The sequence below is a fragment of the Acipenser ruthenus genome, chromosome 9 (assembly GCF_902713425.1).
Source record: "Acipenser ruthenus chromosome 9, fAciRut3.2 maternal haplotype, whole genome shotgun sequence".
NCBI classification, from domain to species: Eukaryota; Metazoa; Chordata; class Actinopteri; order Acipenseriformes; family Acipenseridae; genus Acipenser; species Acipenser ruthenus.
The window spans coordinates 53,563,360-53,578,520 of NC_081197.1; the positions used below are offsets into that span (position 1 = coordinate 53,563,360).

General features: G+C 37.4%; 1 protein-coding gene across 3 annotated transcripts in view; it reads left to right on the top strand.

Annotated features, from left to right (window-relative positions):
* LOC117405849 (zinc finger MYM-type protein 2-like) overlaps window positions 1–15,161 on the top strand; it is a 38,332-nt gene that overhangs the window by 17,142 nt on the left and 6,029 nt on the right. For 2 of the 3 annotated variants that reach the window (XM_034009259.3, XM_059030252.1), the window contains exons 6-15: window positions 1,156–1,312; window positions 1,720–1,835; window positions 2,398–2,517; window positions 2,734–2,884; window positions 3,445–3,617; window positions 6,133–6,298; window positions 7,407–7,438; window positions 9,087–9,231; window positions 9,347–9,462; window positions 13,250–13,412. In XM_034009259.3, coding sequence (XP_033865150.3) covers window positions 1,156–1,312; window positions 1,720–1,835; window positions 2,398–2,517; window positions 2,734–2,884; window positions 3,445–3,617; window positions 6,133–6,298; window positions 7,407–7,438; window positions 9,087–9,231; window positions 9,347–9,462; window positions 13,250–13,412 — 1,339 coding nt within the window. The remainder of the gene's footprint in view (window positions 1–1,155; window positions 1,313–1,719; window positions 1,836–2,397; window positions 2,518–2,733; window positions 2,885–3,444; window positions 3,618–6,132; window positions 6,299–7,406; window positions 7,439–9,086; window positions 9,232–9,346; window positions 9,463–13,249; window positions 13,413–15,161) is intronic. The other variant, XM_059030253.1, reaches the window with a different exon arrangement.

A 15,161-nucleotide genomic window follows, 5' to 3' on the forward strand; every position in this document is an offset into this window, starting at 1 on the left:
GTCCTGTATTTGGCTCCATCCATCTTCCCATCAATTTTAACCATCTTCCCTGTCCCTGCTGAAGAAAAGCAGGCCCAAACCATGATGCTGCCACCACCATGTTTGACAGTGGGGGTGGTGTGTTCAGGGTGATGAGCTGTGTTGCTTTTACGCCAAACATAACGTTTTGCATTGTTGCCAAAAAGTTCGATTTTGGTTTCATCTGACCAGAGCACCTTCTTCCACATGTTTGGTGCGTCTCCCAGGTGGCTTGTGGCAAACTGTAAACAACACTTTTTATGGATATCTTTAAGAAATGGCTTTCTTCTTGCCACTCTTCCATAAAGGCCAGATTTGTGCAGTATACGACTGATTGTTGTCCTATGGACAGAGTCTCCCACCTCAGCTGTAGATCTCTGCAGTTCATCCAGAGTGAACATGGGCCTCTTGGCTGCATCTCTGATCAGTCTTCTCCTTGTATGAGCTGAAAGTTTAGAGGGACGGCCAGGTCTTGGTAGATTTGCAGTGGTCTGATACTCCTTCCATTTCAATATTATCGCTTGCACAGTGCTCCTTGGGATGTTTAAAGCTTGGGAAATCTTTTTGTATCCAAATCCGGCTTTAAACTTCTCCACAACAGTATCTCGGACCTGCCTGGTGTGTTCCTTGTTCTTCATGATGCTCTCTGCGCTTTAAACGGACCTCTGAGACTATCACAGTGCAGGTGCATTTATACGGAGACTTGATTACACACAGGTGGATTCTATTTATCATCATTAGTCATTTAGGTCAACATTGGATCATTCAGAGATCCTCACTGAACTTCTGGAGAGAGTTTGCTGCACTGAAAGTAAAGGGGCTGAATAATTTTGCACGCCCAATTTTTCAGTTTTTTATTTGTTAAAAAAGTTTGAAATATCCAATAAATTTCGTTTCCCCTTCATGATTGTGTCCCACTTGTTGTTGATTCTTCACAAAAAATTACAGTTTCATATCTTTATGTTTGAAGCCTGAAATGTGGGGCCGAATACTTTCGCAAGGCACTGTATATATATATATATATATATATATATATATATAATATATATATATATATATATATATATATATATATAAATATTTTATTTTTTTATTTTTTTAATTCAGTTAACATATTTCTTTATGCACAATTTTTAGGCACATGGCAAAATAACATGCTGTACTGGATGCAGAACTCCATGTAGATTTTTTGACATTACTCATTGCATAGGACCCAATGGCAACATGGAGCCATACTGTTCAACAGCATGCATGAACTCGCACAAGTCAAAGAACTCCAGACCTGCAGGTACTGGTAAGTCAAATGCAGTAGTTGCTTTGGATGCTTTCTTTCGATGAATACATTTAGTATATTTTAAACAGTACTGCTGTGCGGTTCAATTTGTAAGTGCAGTTGTGAACAAGAATTGTAAATAACTGGTCATCACAGATTTGATTCCAGGGGTTCTGTAAATTAAATTTTGTAAAAGCTGCTCTTGATCTTTTTTTCAATGTGACACAGGTAATTTTAAAGATTTGTTTTTTAAACTAAACAATTGGTATAAATACATTTGTGATTTTTGTGTAAAATAGTCTTTTGTTAAAAATAAATAAATAAACAAGGAAAGGCTGCTTTCGTGATTTAATATAGATTAGGTGTACTAACAAATATCATATTCCAGATAGTAATGTCCTCAGCAGCTTACAGTATCTTTGTGTTAGGTACAGCACCGACTTGCCATTTTTGTAAAAGAAGTGCATTACCTCAATCTCAAGCCACAATGCCCGATGGGAAGCTGTATAACTTCTGCAGCTCTGACTGTGTGTCTAAATTTCAGGTAATCCGGTTTTTTTTAAATGTGGTAGGATGCTTGAGTCTGAAGTGTTTGCTTGTCCAATTAAATTAAATTGCTATGACAGCATCGGGTTTCAAATATATAAATATACACAGGGTGATTAGAAAGTAAGTTTACCACATGAGATATGGTGTGTTGATGTGGGATATATAGAGAGCTAGATCTAGATAGAATAATAGATGGGCTTCAGTGAGTTACAGGAAAATAATTCCATCTAGGGTTTCTGTGACGTCATAAACTACGAGACAGTCAGGATCAAGACATTTTGTGTTTGAAAGTGGTCATTATGCCTTTTTCTTCTAATGGGTCAGGATACAAATATAGCCTTCATCCGTGTAGCAAAACATTTCAAAAGAGGATGTGAGTATGTATTTATTTATTTTATTTATTTATTATTTCTTAGGTGCCCTTATCCAGGGCGAATTACAATTGTCAGTTCCCTCCTTTTATTTGATAATCCTGTTCTTTTTTTTTTAAATTGCAATTTTTTTTCCAGTTTTTTTTCCAGTTAAACCCACATTTAAATACTAATTTTATTTGATAGGCAATTGGTGTCCAGTCTTCAACAAATGGACAGACTACACCTCCCCAGAATGATATCCATTTAAAATGTAATTATTGTAAAGGATCATTCAGTATTAAACCGGAAACACTGGAATGGGAGGTAAGTTACAAAAGTATTAAAATAAATTGGAAGTTTAAGCTCAGAAATATAAAGTTCTAATAAATCCTGTCCTTTTGTGTGTGTTTGCCTTTGGAGACCTTTCATACCATGGTTTTGCTGGTCAAAGAATGGCCTAAGTCATGTTTATGGGGTCTAGTCTGAATAGTCTTGACAGAATAGTCGTGGTCATTTGAAATTGTCTTGTCACTCTTTTAGAATAAAGTGTACCAGTTTTGCAGTAAAACCTGTTGTGAGGACTACAAAAAGCTGCACTGTATTGTTACATACTGTGAATACTGTCAAGAAGAGAAGACTCTTCATGAAACCGTGAAATTCTCAGGAGTTAAGAAACCTTTCTGCAGTGAGGGTAAGTCAGGAAAGATTGCTTTTTGCCTTGGGTGCTAGCTCTGTATTTTGGCAACATTTAAGTTTTATTTAAAAGATATTTTGTGTTTGAACTAAAATACAGTAAAGTTGTACTGAAAGTGTGTGTATAATATATATATATATATATATATATATATATATATATATATATATATATATATATATATATATATATATATATATATATATATATATATATATATATATATATATATATATATATACCAACTCTTAAATGTGTATATACAAATATATATATATATAATATACCAACTCTTAAATGTGTATATACAACAAGCCTATGCCTTTGTGTGTAGTATATTATTTGTATCTGATGCTATGCTTTTCAAATGTACTTTTAGTGTGACCGCTAGATGGAGTGCTTTTATCAATGTATGATTTACGCTGCCTGTCCTCCTATCTTTAAAATAGAATTGCTGTTCATCAACTCTGCCAGCCCTGTGCTGTACTTTTAACTTCAATAGTTAAACTTCCACATTTTTTTGGACCATCTTAGAAATGTGTTTAATAATTTTGCAGGGTGCAAGCTGCTGTTTAAGCAGGAATTTGCAAGACGTTTAGGCCTGAAATGTGTAAGCTGTAACTACTGCTCCCAGATGTGTAAGAGGGCTGCAACAAAAGAAATTGGTGGTGTTATAAGAGACTTTTGCAGTGAAGCCTGCTCCAAGAAGTTTACAGATTGGTATAATAAGGTTAGTATGTTTTTGTAATGTGTGCCTAAGAAATCTTGAGAACCATGTGCACCAATAAATATCTAACATCTAACTAACGACAGCAATTCAGCAATTGCTATGGGCATCAAAATGTATGTCTGTTCACTGCAATTGTGTCCGTAGTGCCTTTTCCACTACAGCAACAAGAGAACGCCAGTACACACCAAATTAAGTCTTTGGATCCAAAGACTTAATTTGGTGTGTACTGGCGGCCGTTTTATTTATTTATTTATTTATTTATTTATTTTTTAACTAACTACCCTTTAGCATGTAGAGTTCTCTTTTCTACTTTTGTATTTGTTTTATTATCATTATTTGTCCATCTTATGATAGATAAGTTTATGTTTTTACAGTTAATCCATAAATGCAGCACAGAGCCTGTACATTTTGTATGTTACTCAGTTTTTTCTGATTTTAGCTCATGTTAAACTGTGTAGAATATATTCTGTTAAAATTAACCAAAAAGCCAATGCCTTCAGCGCAGGGAGCTACGTCCTCGCAGGCTCGAATAGAATCTCGGCTGCTGGTTGCCGAGCTGGAGGGCAGTAATGTATTGTATTGTATAGTATCATAATGTGTCAATGCTGCACCATGATCTGTTTTGTGTTAATTGTATAATAAGTAGGCTACGATAAAAAAAGAATGCGCTAAAATCATTTAATTTCAGTTTAAAATAATCTTATTTTCGCATTGCGCAGTATTGTGTACAATGCAGCAGCATGATTTATTTTGTGTGTTGATAGCGTATAGGCTAAAAAAAAAAAGTGCACTAGGTATTCATTTGATTTTACTACTGTACTGAATACTGTACAGGCCTACTGTACAGATTTAGGTTTTTACATTATGTAATGCGCACAGAATTAACATCGCCGATTTTCACCAGAAACCTGCGACTGCCAGTCAGCAGTCACAAGTGGCAGTTTTAACTGCCATTTTACCATAGCGCTCGTACTCCTAGCTCGCTGTGGAACTACACTTTCATTGAACAGATTTCTCAGGTAAAACATTCTGATGACATTAATAATACAAATAATTAAATGTGTACAATAAATAAGTTAAATAACACACAAACCTGATACAAGTAAAGATAATGGACCAAACTCGAGTGACAAAAATAGTGCCTCCTTCTCACTTCTAGATCTAAAAGAAACCCTCCAGATCCTCAAATCATGGAAACAAAAAGCACTTTCCTCAATTTGTCTCGGCTATAGTTATTACAGTTCACTACAGCAATAACAAAAAAGGAACTCCAATAAACCAACGTTATCTTTCGCTAGTCAAATCAAGTGCCTAAATAAAGTTTTGTTGACCTAAGATTTTTGTATCTTGCATCCCAGATATAATAGATTTAGTTACATTGTTTACTGACAGGAGTTCAAGGATGATTTAATTGCGCAGCAGATGCCCCTGTTAGATGATAAGCTGATAATATCTCTTCTGCCAAAGAAGCAGGCACCGTCATTTTTACCAAAATGAAAAACAGTAATGTAGTGTGAGATTTGTACTAAATCAGGGTCAGCTGTTGCAGAGAAAACAAAGTCTATTTCTCAAACTGGCCATTTTAAGAAATGTGAAAGCAGAGGCACATAAATACTTGCGACTGTAATTAGGAAGTGTACTGCTGAGAAACAAAAAAAATGAAGGGAATCAAAACTGAAATGTACTGCAGCTAACTTGACTGCAGTAAAAAAAAAAAAATGCCATTCACTAAATTTAGCTCTCACATTGTGCAAATGAAAATATCAAATATGACAATGTGCTTACTATGGTGTATTTAACACTGTAAAACAAACTCACTAATTTTAAACTTGTTTTTACTGAATTAAAATATCATGTAATCATAAGAGCTGTCAGGTCTTAACTAACATGCAGCATGGTATTTCCCATATTACAACTGTATCACCAATTCCATACACACTTATTTAAAATATTTAAAATATAAACATGCTCAGTTAATTGCAGTCATCAGCCACTAACCATTTAGCAGAATGAGGCAACAAACACGTGAGTACAGACGTAACACACCTGGTTGTTATGGATTATGTGTTATGCACATAGTTACTGATACACCTGGTGGTCCTTGCTGGAAACACAGGTACTTGAGCTGAAAAGGTTAAAAAACACTGGTGTAGAGCATGTGTTTTTGGTAATGGTGCAGCAGTACTGTGATTTTAAGATGCAAAACAAAATATTGACTTCTAAAAAAAAAAAATGTTGGAATCTACAGTATTACAGGTTTGTTTGGCACTGCTGGACGTATTTTCAGCCTTGAACAATGTACTTCACGTGTGTTTTGCTTCCTTCACAATGTAGTAATGTGAGCTTTATGAAAATCTGATGAATACCAGACATGCTCTGCAGGGTTACAGGAGGAAGACTAATAAGTTATGTAACAGGAAGAGGGATGCTCTAATGGTTACCTCTAATGCTGATTTAATGAATGTATTGATAATGTATATGTTGCGTTAATTTTTGCTGCTGGTCTTGCTTTCAGGCTGCTCGGTGCGACTGTTGCAAAGTCCAGGGGAACCTTACGGAATCGGTGCAGTGGCGGGCAGAGATGAAACGTTTCTGTGATCAGCAGTGCTTGTTGCGCTTTTATTGTCAACAGAACGTACCCAACATGTCCACCCAGAGAGGCCCTGAAAACATGTGCTTTGGTATGCTTTCAGTACTGTTAATAGTCCTCATTTTCAGAAGGATAGCTATGTAGTATACAGTAGTTTTCTATTTCCACAAATGTTTAACATATAGTTTATGGTGTTTATTAAATGTACACAGTAACATTTAGGAAATGTGGATTGAGGCCCGTCTTGTGCCTTTAAATGTCCCGAGCCAAAGGCAAGGGTATTTAACATAATGAGAAGGGCCTTACCAGACAGTAAAGCCCTCTTATGAGGGTTCTATTGCAATTAGAAAATTGATTTGTTAAAAAGCAATACCAGTTTTTCTGTTTATTTTTGTCTGGATTTTATGCAGCACTAGTTTTTGTTGCTACTGAATACAAGCGTTTTCCTTATTATTCCATGAGTAATGCGATTTGCTGAGAATTCCATGTGTGATCGCTAGCCTTCAATATCCCAATAGCCTAAATAATACCTCAATACTAAAGAAAAAATCTTCTACGTATATGGAGTTGTTCTTCAGTTGAGATACCTCGTACACAAAAGCGAACATGGTTTGTGAACTGTTTGTAAAGCATTTAAAGAAATAAAAGTACCAGTAACTTTGCATTTTATTTCGAATTTGAGTGCAGGTTTGTGTGTGTGTAAATTTCAGTATTTATGCTACCGTTAAGTCTAAAATTTACTAGCGAAATAAAAAAAATTAAAAAAAACAAAAAACAAACAAAAAAAATAATTAATTCAGAATATCTAGTAGTCTATGTGTTAATGCTTTTTGTGCGGTTTGTTCAGTAACTTGTTCATAGTTTATTCAAAACCTCCTTCCTGGCATTGTTAGAGAAGAGAGCACCATGCCTGTGTTATGTTATGATATGCGGAATAGGACAGTGAGAAAGATGACTTGGCGTACATTGACAGATAACGTTCAGAGAACGTGTACAAGAACAGTGACTTCCTTTCATCAAGCAAAAAAAAGGTAAAATACACAAATACTGTATTTACGGGCGGATTGATTTGGAACAGTGATTAAACATAATTTGAAAGATAACGTTCAAGGTCCTTTACAAGAGATTAATGCACTCGTATTGACCAATCAGATAAAAGGAAATCTCTGATCCATTTTCTAATTTGATTTATTTTGCAGGTCAAGGAAATCAAACAGGATCAAAGGCTACAGTAAGTATTTAGGCGTTCATGTTGACAATTTATCAGGCTTTACAAAGAATCAAGGCTAACAGTAATGGTGATCAGCTAAATTGCTATAACCTTAAAAAAGCTGAATGTAGTTTTTAGACATTCTGCACTCTTTGAAAGATGGTTTCTTTATTTCTATATTGTTTGCAGGAGCAACAAGTAGCAGAATGACTTTCTGTGGCTCATATTTGACCACTTTAACTATAAAAGGCATAATCCGCACAAAGGAAAACAATGATCATATTTGAGATTGAATAAAAGTTATAAAATGCCTCTCACAGTATGCTAAAGAAACACATGTAAATTCTGTACTGTATTCAGTAATAGCATTTTATTTATTATCCCCTGCTGGGAATGAAATTCCCTGCAAAGCGCATATAATGCAGGTGATCGTAGGTCTGTGTATATGTCACACTCGACACTCCCGATCAGGTTTTGGGTCATTGAGTAATTTACTCTTCAATTTAGACACTATGTGAGAAATGTATTTTGGGTGAGTAAAATGCAACATTACCTTGAAGTCATGAGTTCTTTCAATAAATACTCTACTTACATTAATGCTAACTTATGGGGTATGCATTAACTACAACCTTACATTTTACTGTTACTTTGAACTATTGTACAAAAAAATACTGCTGTAAAAACAACAATTATTCTTTTTTGCGTTATTGACTGCAAACAATGTGGTTGTGAAGCAAATAAACACAGAAACAGAATTATTTTTTTTTCAAAAGGCCTCCATGTACATACTATATAGTTCTAATGAAACAATAATATTGTATTCCTGATTGATCACCTTGCTATAGCAATATAAAGCATCCTGACTCTCAACACAGATTATTGTATTTATTATATAGATTGACCTTCCAAAAATGTGGTTGACAGATAGGCTAGGTACATTGGTAGGTTAGGTAGAGGGGGACTAAAACGTCGCAGAGAAATCCAGAATCCAAAATCAAGAATCCAGTCACTTATTCACCAGTAATAAACACAAATTGCAAGTGAGTGGAATCAACCACACATTTTTGTTTTTAATTTTTTTTTATTGAAAACCCAGATTTATTTCTGCCAATTCCCAGGCAGGTTACAAGGTGTCCCGTCATTTCTGTAGCTACCGCATGACCATTGAGACGCGGGTAACCAACAAAGTACAAGAAGCTTGATGACATACTGTGCAGCATAATTCCTATGCATATTTGCCACGCTGTAAATTTTAAATATCACGCGTTCATATTTTTTAAATGCGTAAAACACTCTTTACACAGCTTATCTGGAGCACTGGTCACACTTCATATTTAAGTATATATCGGGAGAACCACTTATCTAGTTGTCATGAAACTTGGTATTAATGTTATTTAGCATAAGTTATTGAATATCAGATTTTGAGGATATCTAGTATGTGGCTGTCTTTCTGTCCATCCATATGTCTGCATGTCACACTTGCATTCTAGAATATATCTGGAGAATCGCTTATCAAATTGTAATTTACCATTTCACTGCTAATTTTTTATACCGTTTTATTCAATACATACTGTTGATATATGTCATGGTCATAATGGTGGCTCTAATGTTTGAATTGACAGCCGTGGCATGTGATGTATGTTACTGACACTTGTTTATTTTGTATTAGATATCGCATCATACCTCGTCTGTGTCCTCTCATTCCACTTCTCCTTTAAAGGATATGAAGAATAAGTCTATACTTTGCAAACCTTTGACAATGACAAAAGCCACATACTGTAAACCACACATGCAGACAAAGTCTTGTCAGACAGGTAAGTTGTTGAAGCTGAGTACATTTCCATTCTTAATATTTTTCCATTTTCCAGATTTATTAAAGTTTGCTTTATTTCCAAATGTTTAAGTTGAGGTTGTTGTATTTTGTTACAGAGGAAGAGGTAAAGACTAAGTATGTTCCAGTTCCCATCCCTGTACCAGTGTATATCCCAGTACCTGTTCATTTGTATAGCCAGAATACACCTGTTCCGTTGACTTTACCTGTTCCGGTAAGTAATTATTATTTTTTTTGCTTAAATTTTAGGGTTGCAACATCTAATACACTAGTTCTAATTTTTGTAGGACCCCAGCTAGAAAGCACAGTAGAGTATGTAACTAATTACACTAAGAGATGAACGTGACACAAATACAGTCAGTCAGTTACACAAAGTAGAAAAACTCTTCAGTAGCCTGGTAAAGCTCTTCAAAGAAATGGAAAATAATTGAGATGAGAGAGAAACTACCTTGTCAGAGGCCTGTGTACTGTATAGTGGGTAGCTAGTAATAGTTTAATTGTAGTAAAATAACTAAACTTACTGAGATGCGATAGCCTATTAGTACAATCTATAGCCTATTTTAAATTACTGTAATGGCTAATTTTAAAGGTGAATATTAATAGGGAATGACTTTCTTATGAGTGAATTCTCTTTACACAGTGAAATTAAAAATGTATATTGTTTGTGGTTTGTCTGACTGGTGGTGGATATATGCATCTAGCATTTCTTGGCAGATACATGCATTATGGGGTGTTCTCAATTAAGGGAAAGGGAAGCATGTACTGCAATTAATATATCTGTATAATACATATTGTTAGGTTATTATCATAACCCTGGTTTCCTGAAATAGAAATGTAACCATTACCCAATGGTTATGTATCCTAAAGACCCTGATAACCTGAGTAAGATCTACCAAGGATGCATGTCGGAGCCTGTGACACAGTGTTGGCCGCCCCCGAGGGCATAACTGGACTGCAGACACAGACATTGTCATAATTTTTCCTTCAAGACTGCTGCAATCATGAACGCAGCAACCTTGAAGGTTAATGGTTACATTTCTATTTCAGGGAACCAGAGTTATGATATAACCTACTGTTCCCTATCAAATACGAAATGTAACCATTACCGAATGGGTAGAAATACCAAAGCTATCACAAGACAATGTTGCAGACCAACTGGAATGCCACAAGGCTAAGCCAAAGTCCACCTTGCGCGTTATCATTAGGAACCCCAGTACATATAGCTAGGGATAAAAAATTGAGGGAGAACTCACCTCTTATGTTTATGTTGTAAGGGTCGACAACTGAAGTGGCCTTATAACACTCATTCCAAAACCAGGGTTTTGTGGATCCATGACGTTCAGTCGATAGAACCTAGTAAAAGTGTTGGGAATCCCAGAGTGGCTCATCCAGTTAAAGCGCTGCCGCTGGGAGCGCAGGATGAGTCACACAGCTTGGACAGCGCCAGTTTGCATCCAGGCTGTGCAAAGAGGCCGAACTTTGCTGGGAACCCCGAGGGGGGTGTTGCATTGACTCTGACACTCCCAGGGTGGGGGATGGGAAAACTGGCAGGGATTGCTTCTCCTGATCACGCAACAGCGAACCCTACTGGCCAGACACTGAGCACATTTAGAGTGGATAAGAGGCAGGGCTGGTCTCTGTTCTCAAAAGCAATTCTGGCTTTAGGCTTGTGAGATCAGAGGACACTCGCACGCCCTCAGAACATCTGTGCTGTGTGGGGACTGTGCTGCAGTGACGAGAAAACATAATTGGACATTCCAAATAGGAGAAAATAAATACAAATAATAATTGGTCACTCTAAAATAAATAAATAAATAAATAGTGGGCAGTGGCCCACACCGCTGCATTGTAAATATCCTTGTTGACAGATACACCCTGGAATAAAGCCCACGCAGTTGCCATGCCCTTGGTGGAATGGGCAATGAGCTTTTCTGCAGGGGGCAAGTTGGCTCATAGGCAATCTTGCCTGTCTGCAATCAATTTGGGTAGCCTCTGCTTAGACAGGGCTTTACCATAGAACTTCGCCTCATAGCAGGCAAAAAACCTGTTCAAACTGACTCCAACTATGTTTTGTCCACATAATATATGTGGAGCTGTTGCTTCCTGTCAGACCTGGAAAGGAGGTTAATGTGGAATGCTGAGATGGTTTTTGGCAAAAAGCAGGATTGGTACGAAGCATAACATTTTATTTATTTTGTTTTGTTTATTTCATTTATATAGCAACTTATGTCATAGACCCCAAGGTGCTTTAAAGAAAACGTAATATACACAGCATAATAAAACATTAAAATAGCATAAAAAAGATTATAATAGACTATTTTAAATAAAAGTAAATACATTTCCAATCATCTCTATTTTAAAAAAAAAACAAACAGTAATAATAGACTATAATAAAAAGGCCTGCGTATATAAATAAGTCTTCAATCTTGACTTAAAAACAGCAAGACTTCTAGCTTCTGACAGAAAAAGGCAGAGCGTTCCAAAAAAAGAAACAAGGACCAGGGGTCACAAATGGAGATTAGGTAAAGGGGCATTCATAACAAAATGGTGGCACTTTTTTACACAGAGAATTGTGAGGGTCTGGAACCAGCTCCCTAGTAATGTTGTTGAAGCCAACACCCTTGGGATCCTTCAAGAAGCTGCTTGATGAGATTCTGGGATCAATAAGCTACTAACAACCAAACGAGCAAGATGGGCCGAATGGCCTCCTCTCGTTTTGTAAACTTTCTTATGTTCTTATAATGTAGGAGCCTTAAGAAAATGCCCTTCCTCCCATACTATTAGTATCTACTCTTGGAATAACCACGAGCTCTGCATCCTGAGATCTAAGATTCCACTTAGGAATGTATGGGATCAACAGCTCTTCTAAATAACTGGGTGCTAATCCATTAAGGGCTTTACAAGTTAAAAATAAAATCTTAATTAGTTTGTCCTGGTTCCTGCAAAAATTAAACCGGCTTTCACAATTGCATCTCACCCACACACTTAGCAGACATGACTGCAAGCAAGAAAGCAACTTTAGTGATCAGTATTTCAGCTCCGTTAAATGCAAGGGCTCAAATGGGGGCTTCATGAGTGCCTCTAGCACCACATTAAGGCTCCAGCGAGGAGCAATGTCCTTCATAGGCGGCCGAAGCCGCCAAGCTTTTTTTAAAAATTGAGCTCCTGGGGAGACGCAAATCAATTTTTAATATAGCAAGCTGAAATAGCTGTCATATTTATTGTAGGGGGGAATTTCCCCTCAAACAGGTCCTGCAAAAATTGCAGTGTAACTGCAATGGGACAGGTCGTGTGGTCAAAACCCCTAGGCAGGCACCACGTCTGAAGAACTCCCCACTTGTTCCCATACTGGGAACGTGTGGACGCTGCTCTGGCATTCTGTAGGGTGTCAATGACCATATTAGAAAACCCCAAACTGCTCAAATGTTGCCGTTCAGGGGACAGACCCAAAGTCGCAGGCTCGATTTGTTGGGATGCCACAATGGCATGGCGAGCGGTGGAAAGGTATACAGCAGCTGCCTCGGCCACTGGTGTGCCAACAGGCTGAGTGCACAATACGTGCAAATAGCAATTACTAAAAACATATAACAATTCATTGCCTTAGTATTAGTGTGAATACACAAGCAAATAAGCAGATATAAGTAACTTGATACTTATCTGTTCATAGTCTCTCCCATCAGGTATGGATGAAAGGAAAAATGAAGATGAGATCTGTGTCTGCAGTCCAGTTATGCCCTCAGGGGTGGGCACGACTGCGTCGCAGGCTCTGACGTGCAGCTTTGATATATCTTATTCAGGTTATCGCGGTCTTTAGGATAAATACTCATTAGGTAATGGTTACATTTCGTACTTGATAGGGAACTATCAACTAGTCGACTACTTAACCAGCAAAATCCACTAGTTGTTGCATCCCTAGTGTATTTTGATTGTACACAGGAGTCCATTCCTACTATTTTCACTACCAGAAAAGCGATTTCTACATTAATGCTTTCATTTAACAGGTTCCTGTTCCAGTGTTTCTACCGACAACACTGGATAGTGCAGAAAAGATTGTGCAGACCATAGACGAGTTAAGGGCAAAGATTCCTTCAGATCCCCTGGAAGCTGATATTTTGGCAATGGCAGAAATGATAGCTGAGGCTGATGAGACAGAAGATTGTGCAGGTATTAGTTATCCCAGAACCTTGTCTACAAGTATGTGTGTGAACTATTAAATGTGGGTCATACCAATACAAGCAGGATGCCTAAGAGTCATTTCAACACAGTGCTGTCTCAGAGTGCCGAAACACATTTTCATTTTCTAATAAAACAGATCCTATAGGTTACTATAGTTTCTTATACCCCGTTTACACTGGCACACCCGTACCGTGAGGGCTCCACGCCCTCACGATACGGATGTATTTATACTAGCAAATATCCAAGCCGAGCGAGAACCAAGCCGTGAAACTCCAGCCCTGCAACATATCTGAATCTGGCTCGGGGCCGAAGCAGGCTGTGGGCGGGGTTACTGCATTTCGTCATCACGCTCAAGCGTCATTACAAGACAAAGTGGCAACCCCCAGGACCACAACCGATACATGTTGTCTTAACTCCTCACCTTTACTCCGCAGGACACATAACAATACACATCCAACTAAAATACTAAATAAAGAAACTCTCTCTCGATAATACGCATATAGTGAATCAAAAATGTAACTTTCCGTGAATTAACATTAACATTCCCACTCGGATCATTTTAATCAGCAGTTTTTAAACTATAGCCTGGCTAAACTGCAGTCGGGAGTTCAGTTCGAAGCAACAGACAAGCAAACCAACAAAATGCGAGGAGAGGGGGAGAGGAAATGGGCTCGCTCCAGGTTCGGCTGCCGGAGCGGGGCTGAAGCATCTCGTCTCCCGGAGAAAGCTGCAGCACCTCTCGCAGCAAAAAAGTTAATAGATTAGAAAGAACCACGTTACAGACCTAATATTTATTTAGTTGCAAAACGAATGCTGAATAAGATGTCTGTGTTATAAAGTGCCCGCGCAGCTTTTCTCCAGTTCACATACTGTATCAAAAGGGAGACAAACGGAAGTTACACTGATAAGTTGTTTACGGTTTGAACACCGGTACTGTATTTACTGTAGAAATATTGCACTTCTATAGGAAATTGGGGGACATGCTGTAGGAGCGTTATATCCGAGGCGCGTTATTATGTATACCTTTAATATGGTCCCCCGTCTTTGCTTACAGATCTTACAGATCAAGGAATTACATAAGGATGTTCTTTGCACTTTTCCTGGGCAGTTTTTGCAGTACCTCATCATGCACTGTTACAAACTGTTTTCTTCTATGATAGAAAGCAATGCTGAGTAAACCTGTAAAGAATTCTGATGGTATGTGGACACACAACTAAATTGGTCCCTTTTGGGTCCTTCCAGAAAGCCCCATGGAGGTTGGATGGAAGCAAAGGTGGAGAAGCCAACTGACAGATAAAAGTTTATCATAGTAAATCTGCACACTGATTTATCAGTTTGGGCATGCGTTAACGAGTCTTAACAAGGCTTTACCATGCTTCCATTGTACTATTTTTGTGCTGGTACCACAGTCAATTTGGAATAGTTTCTCTGTTCAGGTTCCCTCTGAAAACTTCAGTTCATTTTAATATGATGAATTTTGCTCTGTTTATTCAAGGTGGGGAATGTTTTTCAGGGTCAATGTTAAATGTCATCAATATGGAAACTTAATTTAATATTAATATTTCCAAGAAATCTACACTAAATCAAGTTTCAGCTTGGCTTCTGAACCACTGATCCACTGAGCTGTATTTTGAAAACTGTAGTTCTCCAATAAAAAAAAAAAAACTCTCTCTAGGTTACAAGTTTTGTTAATTTGTACAGTGCGGTGTTCAGAGTGACATGAATTGTTATGGAATG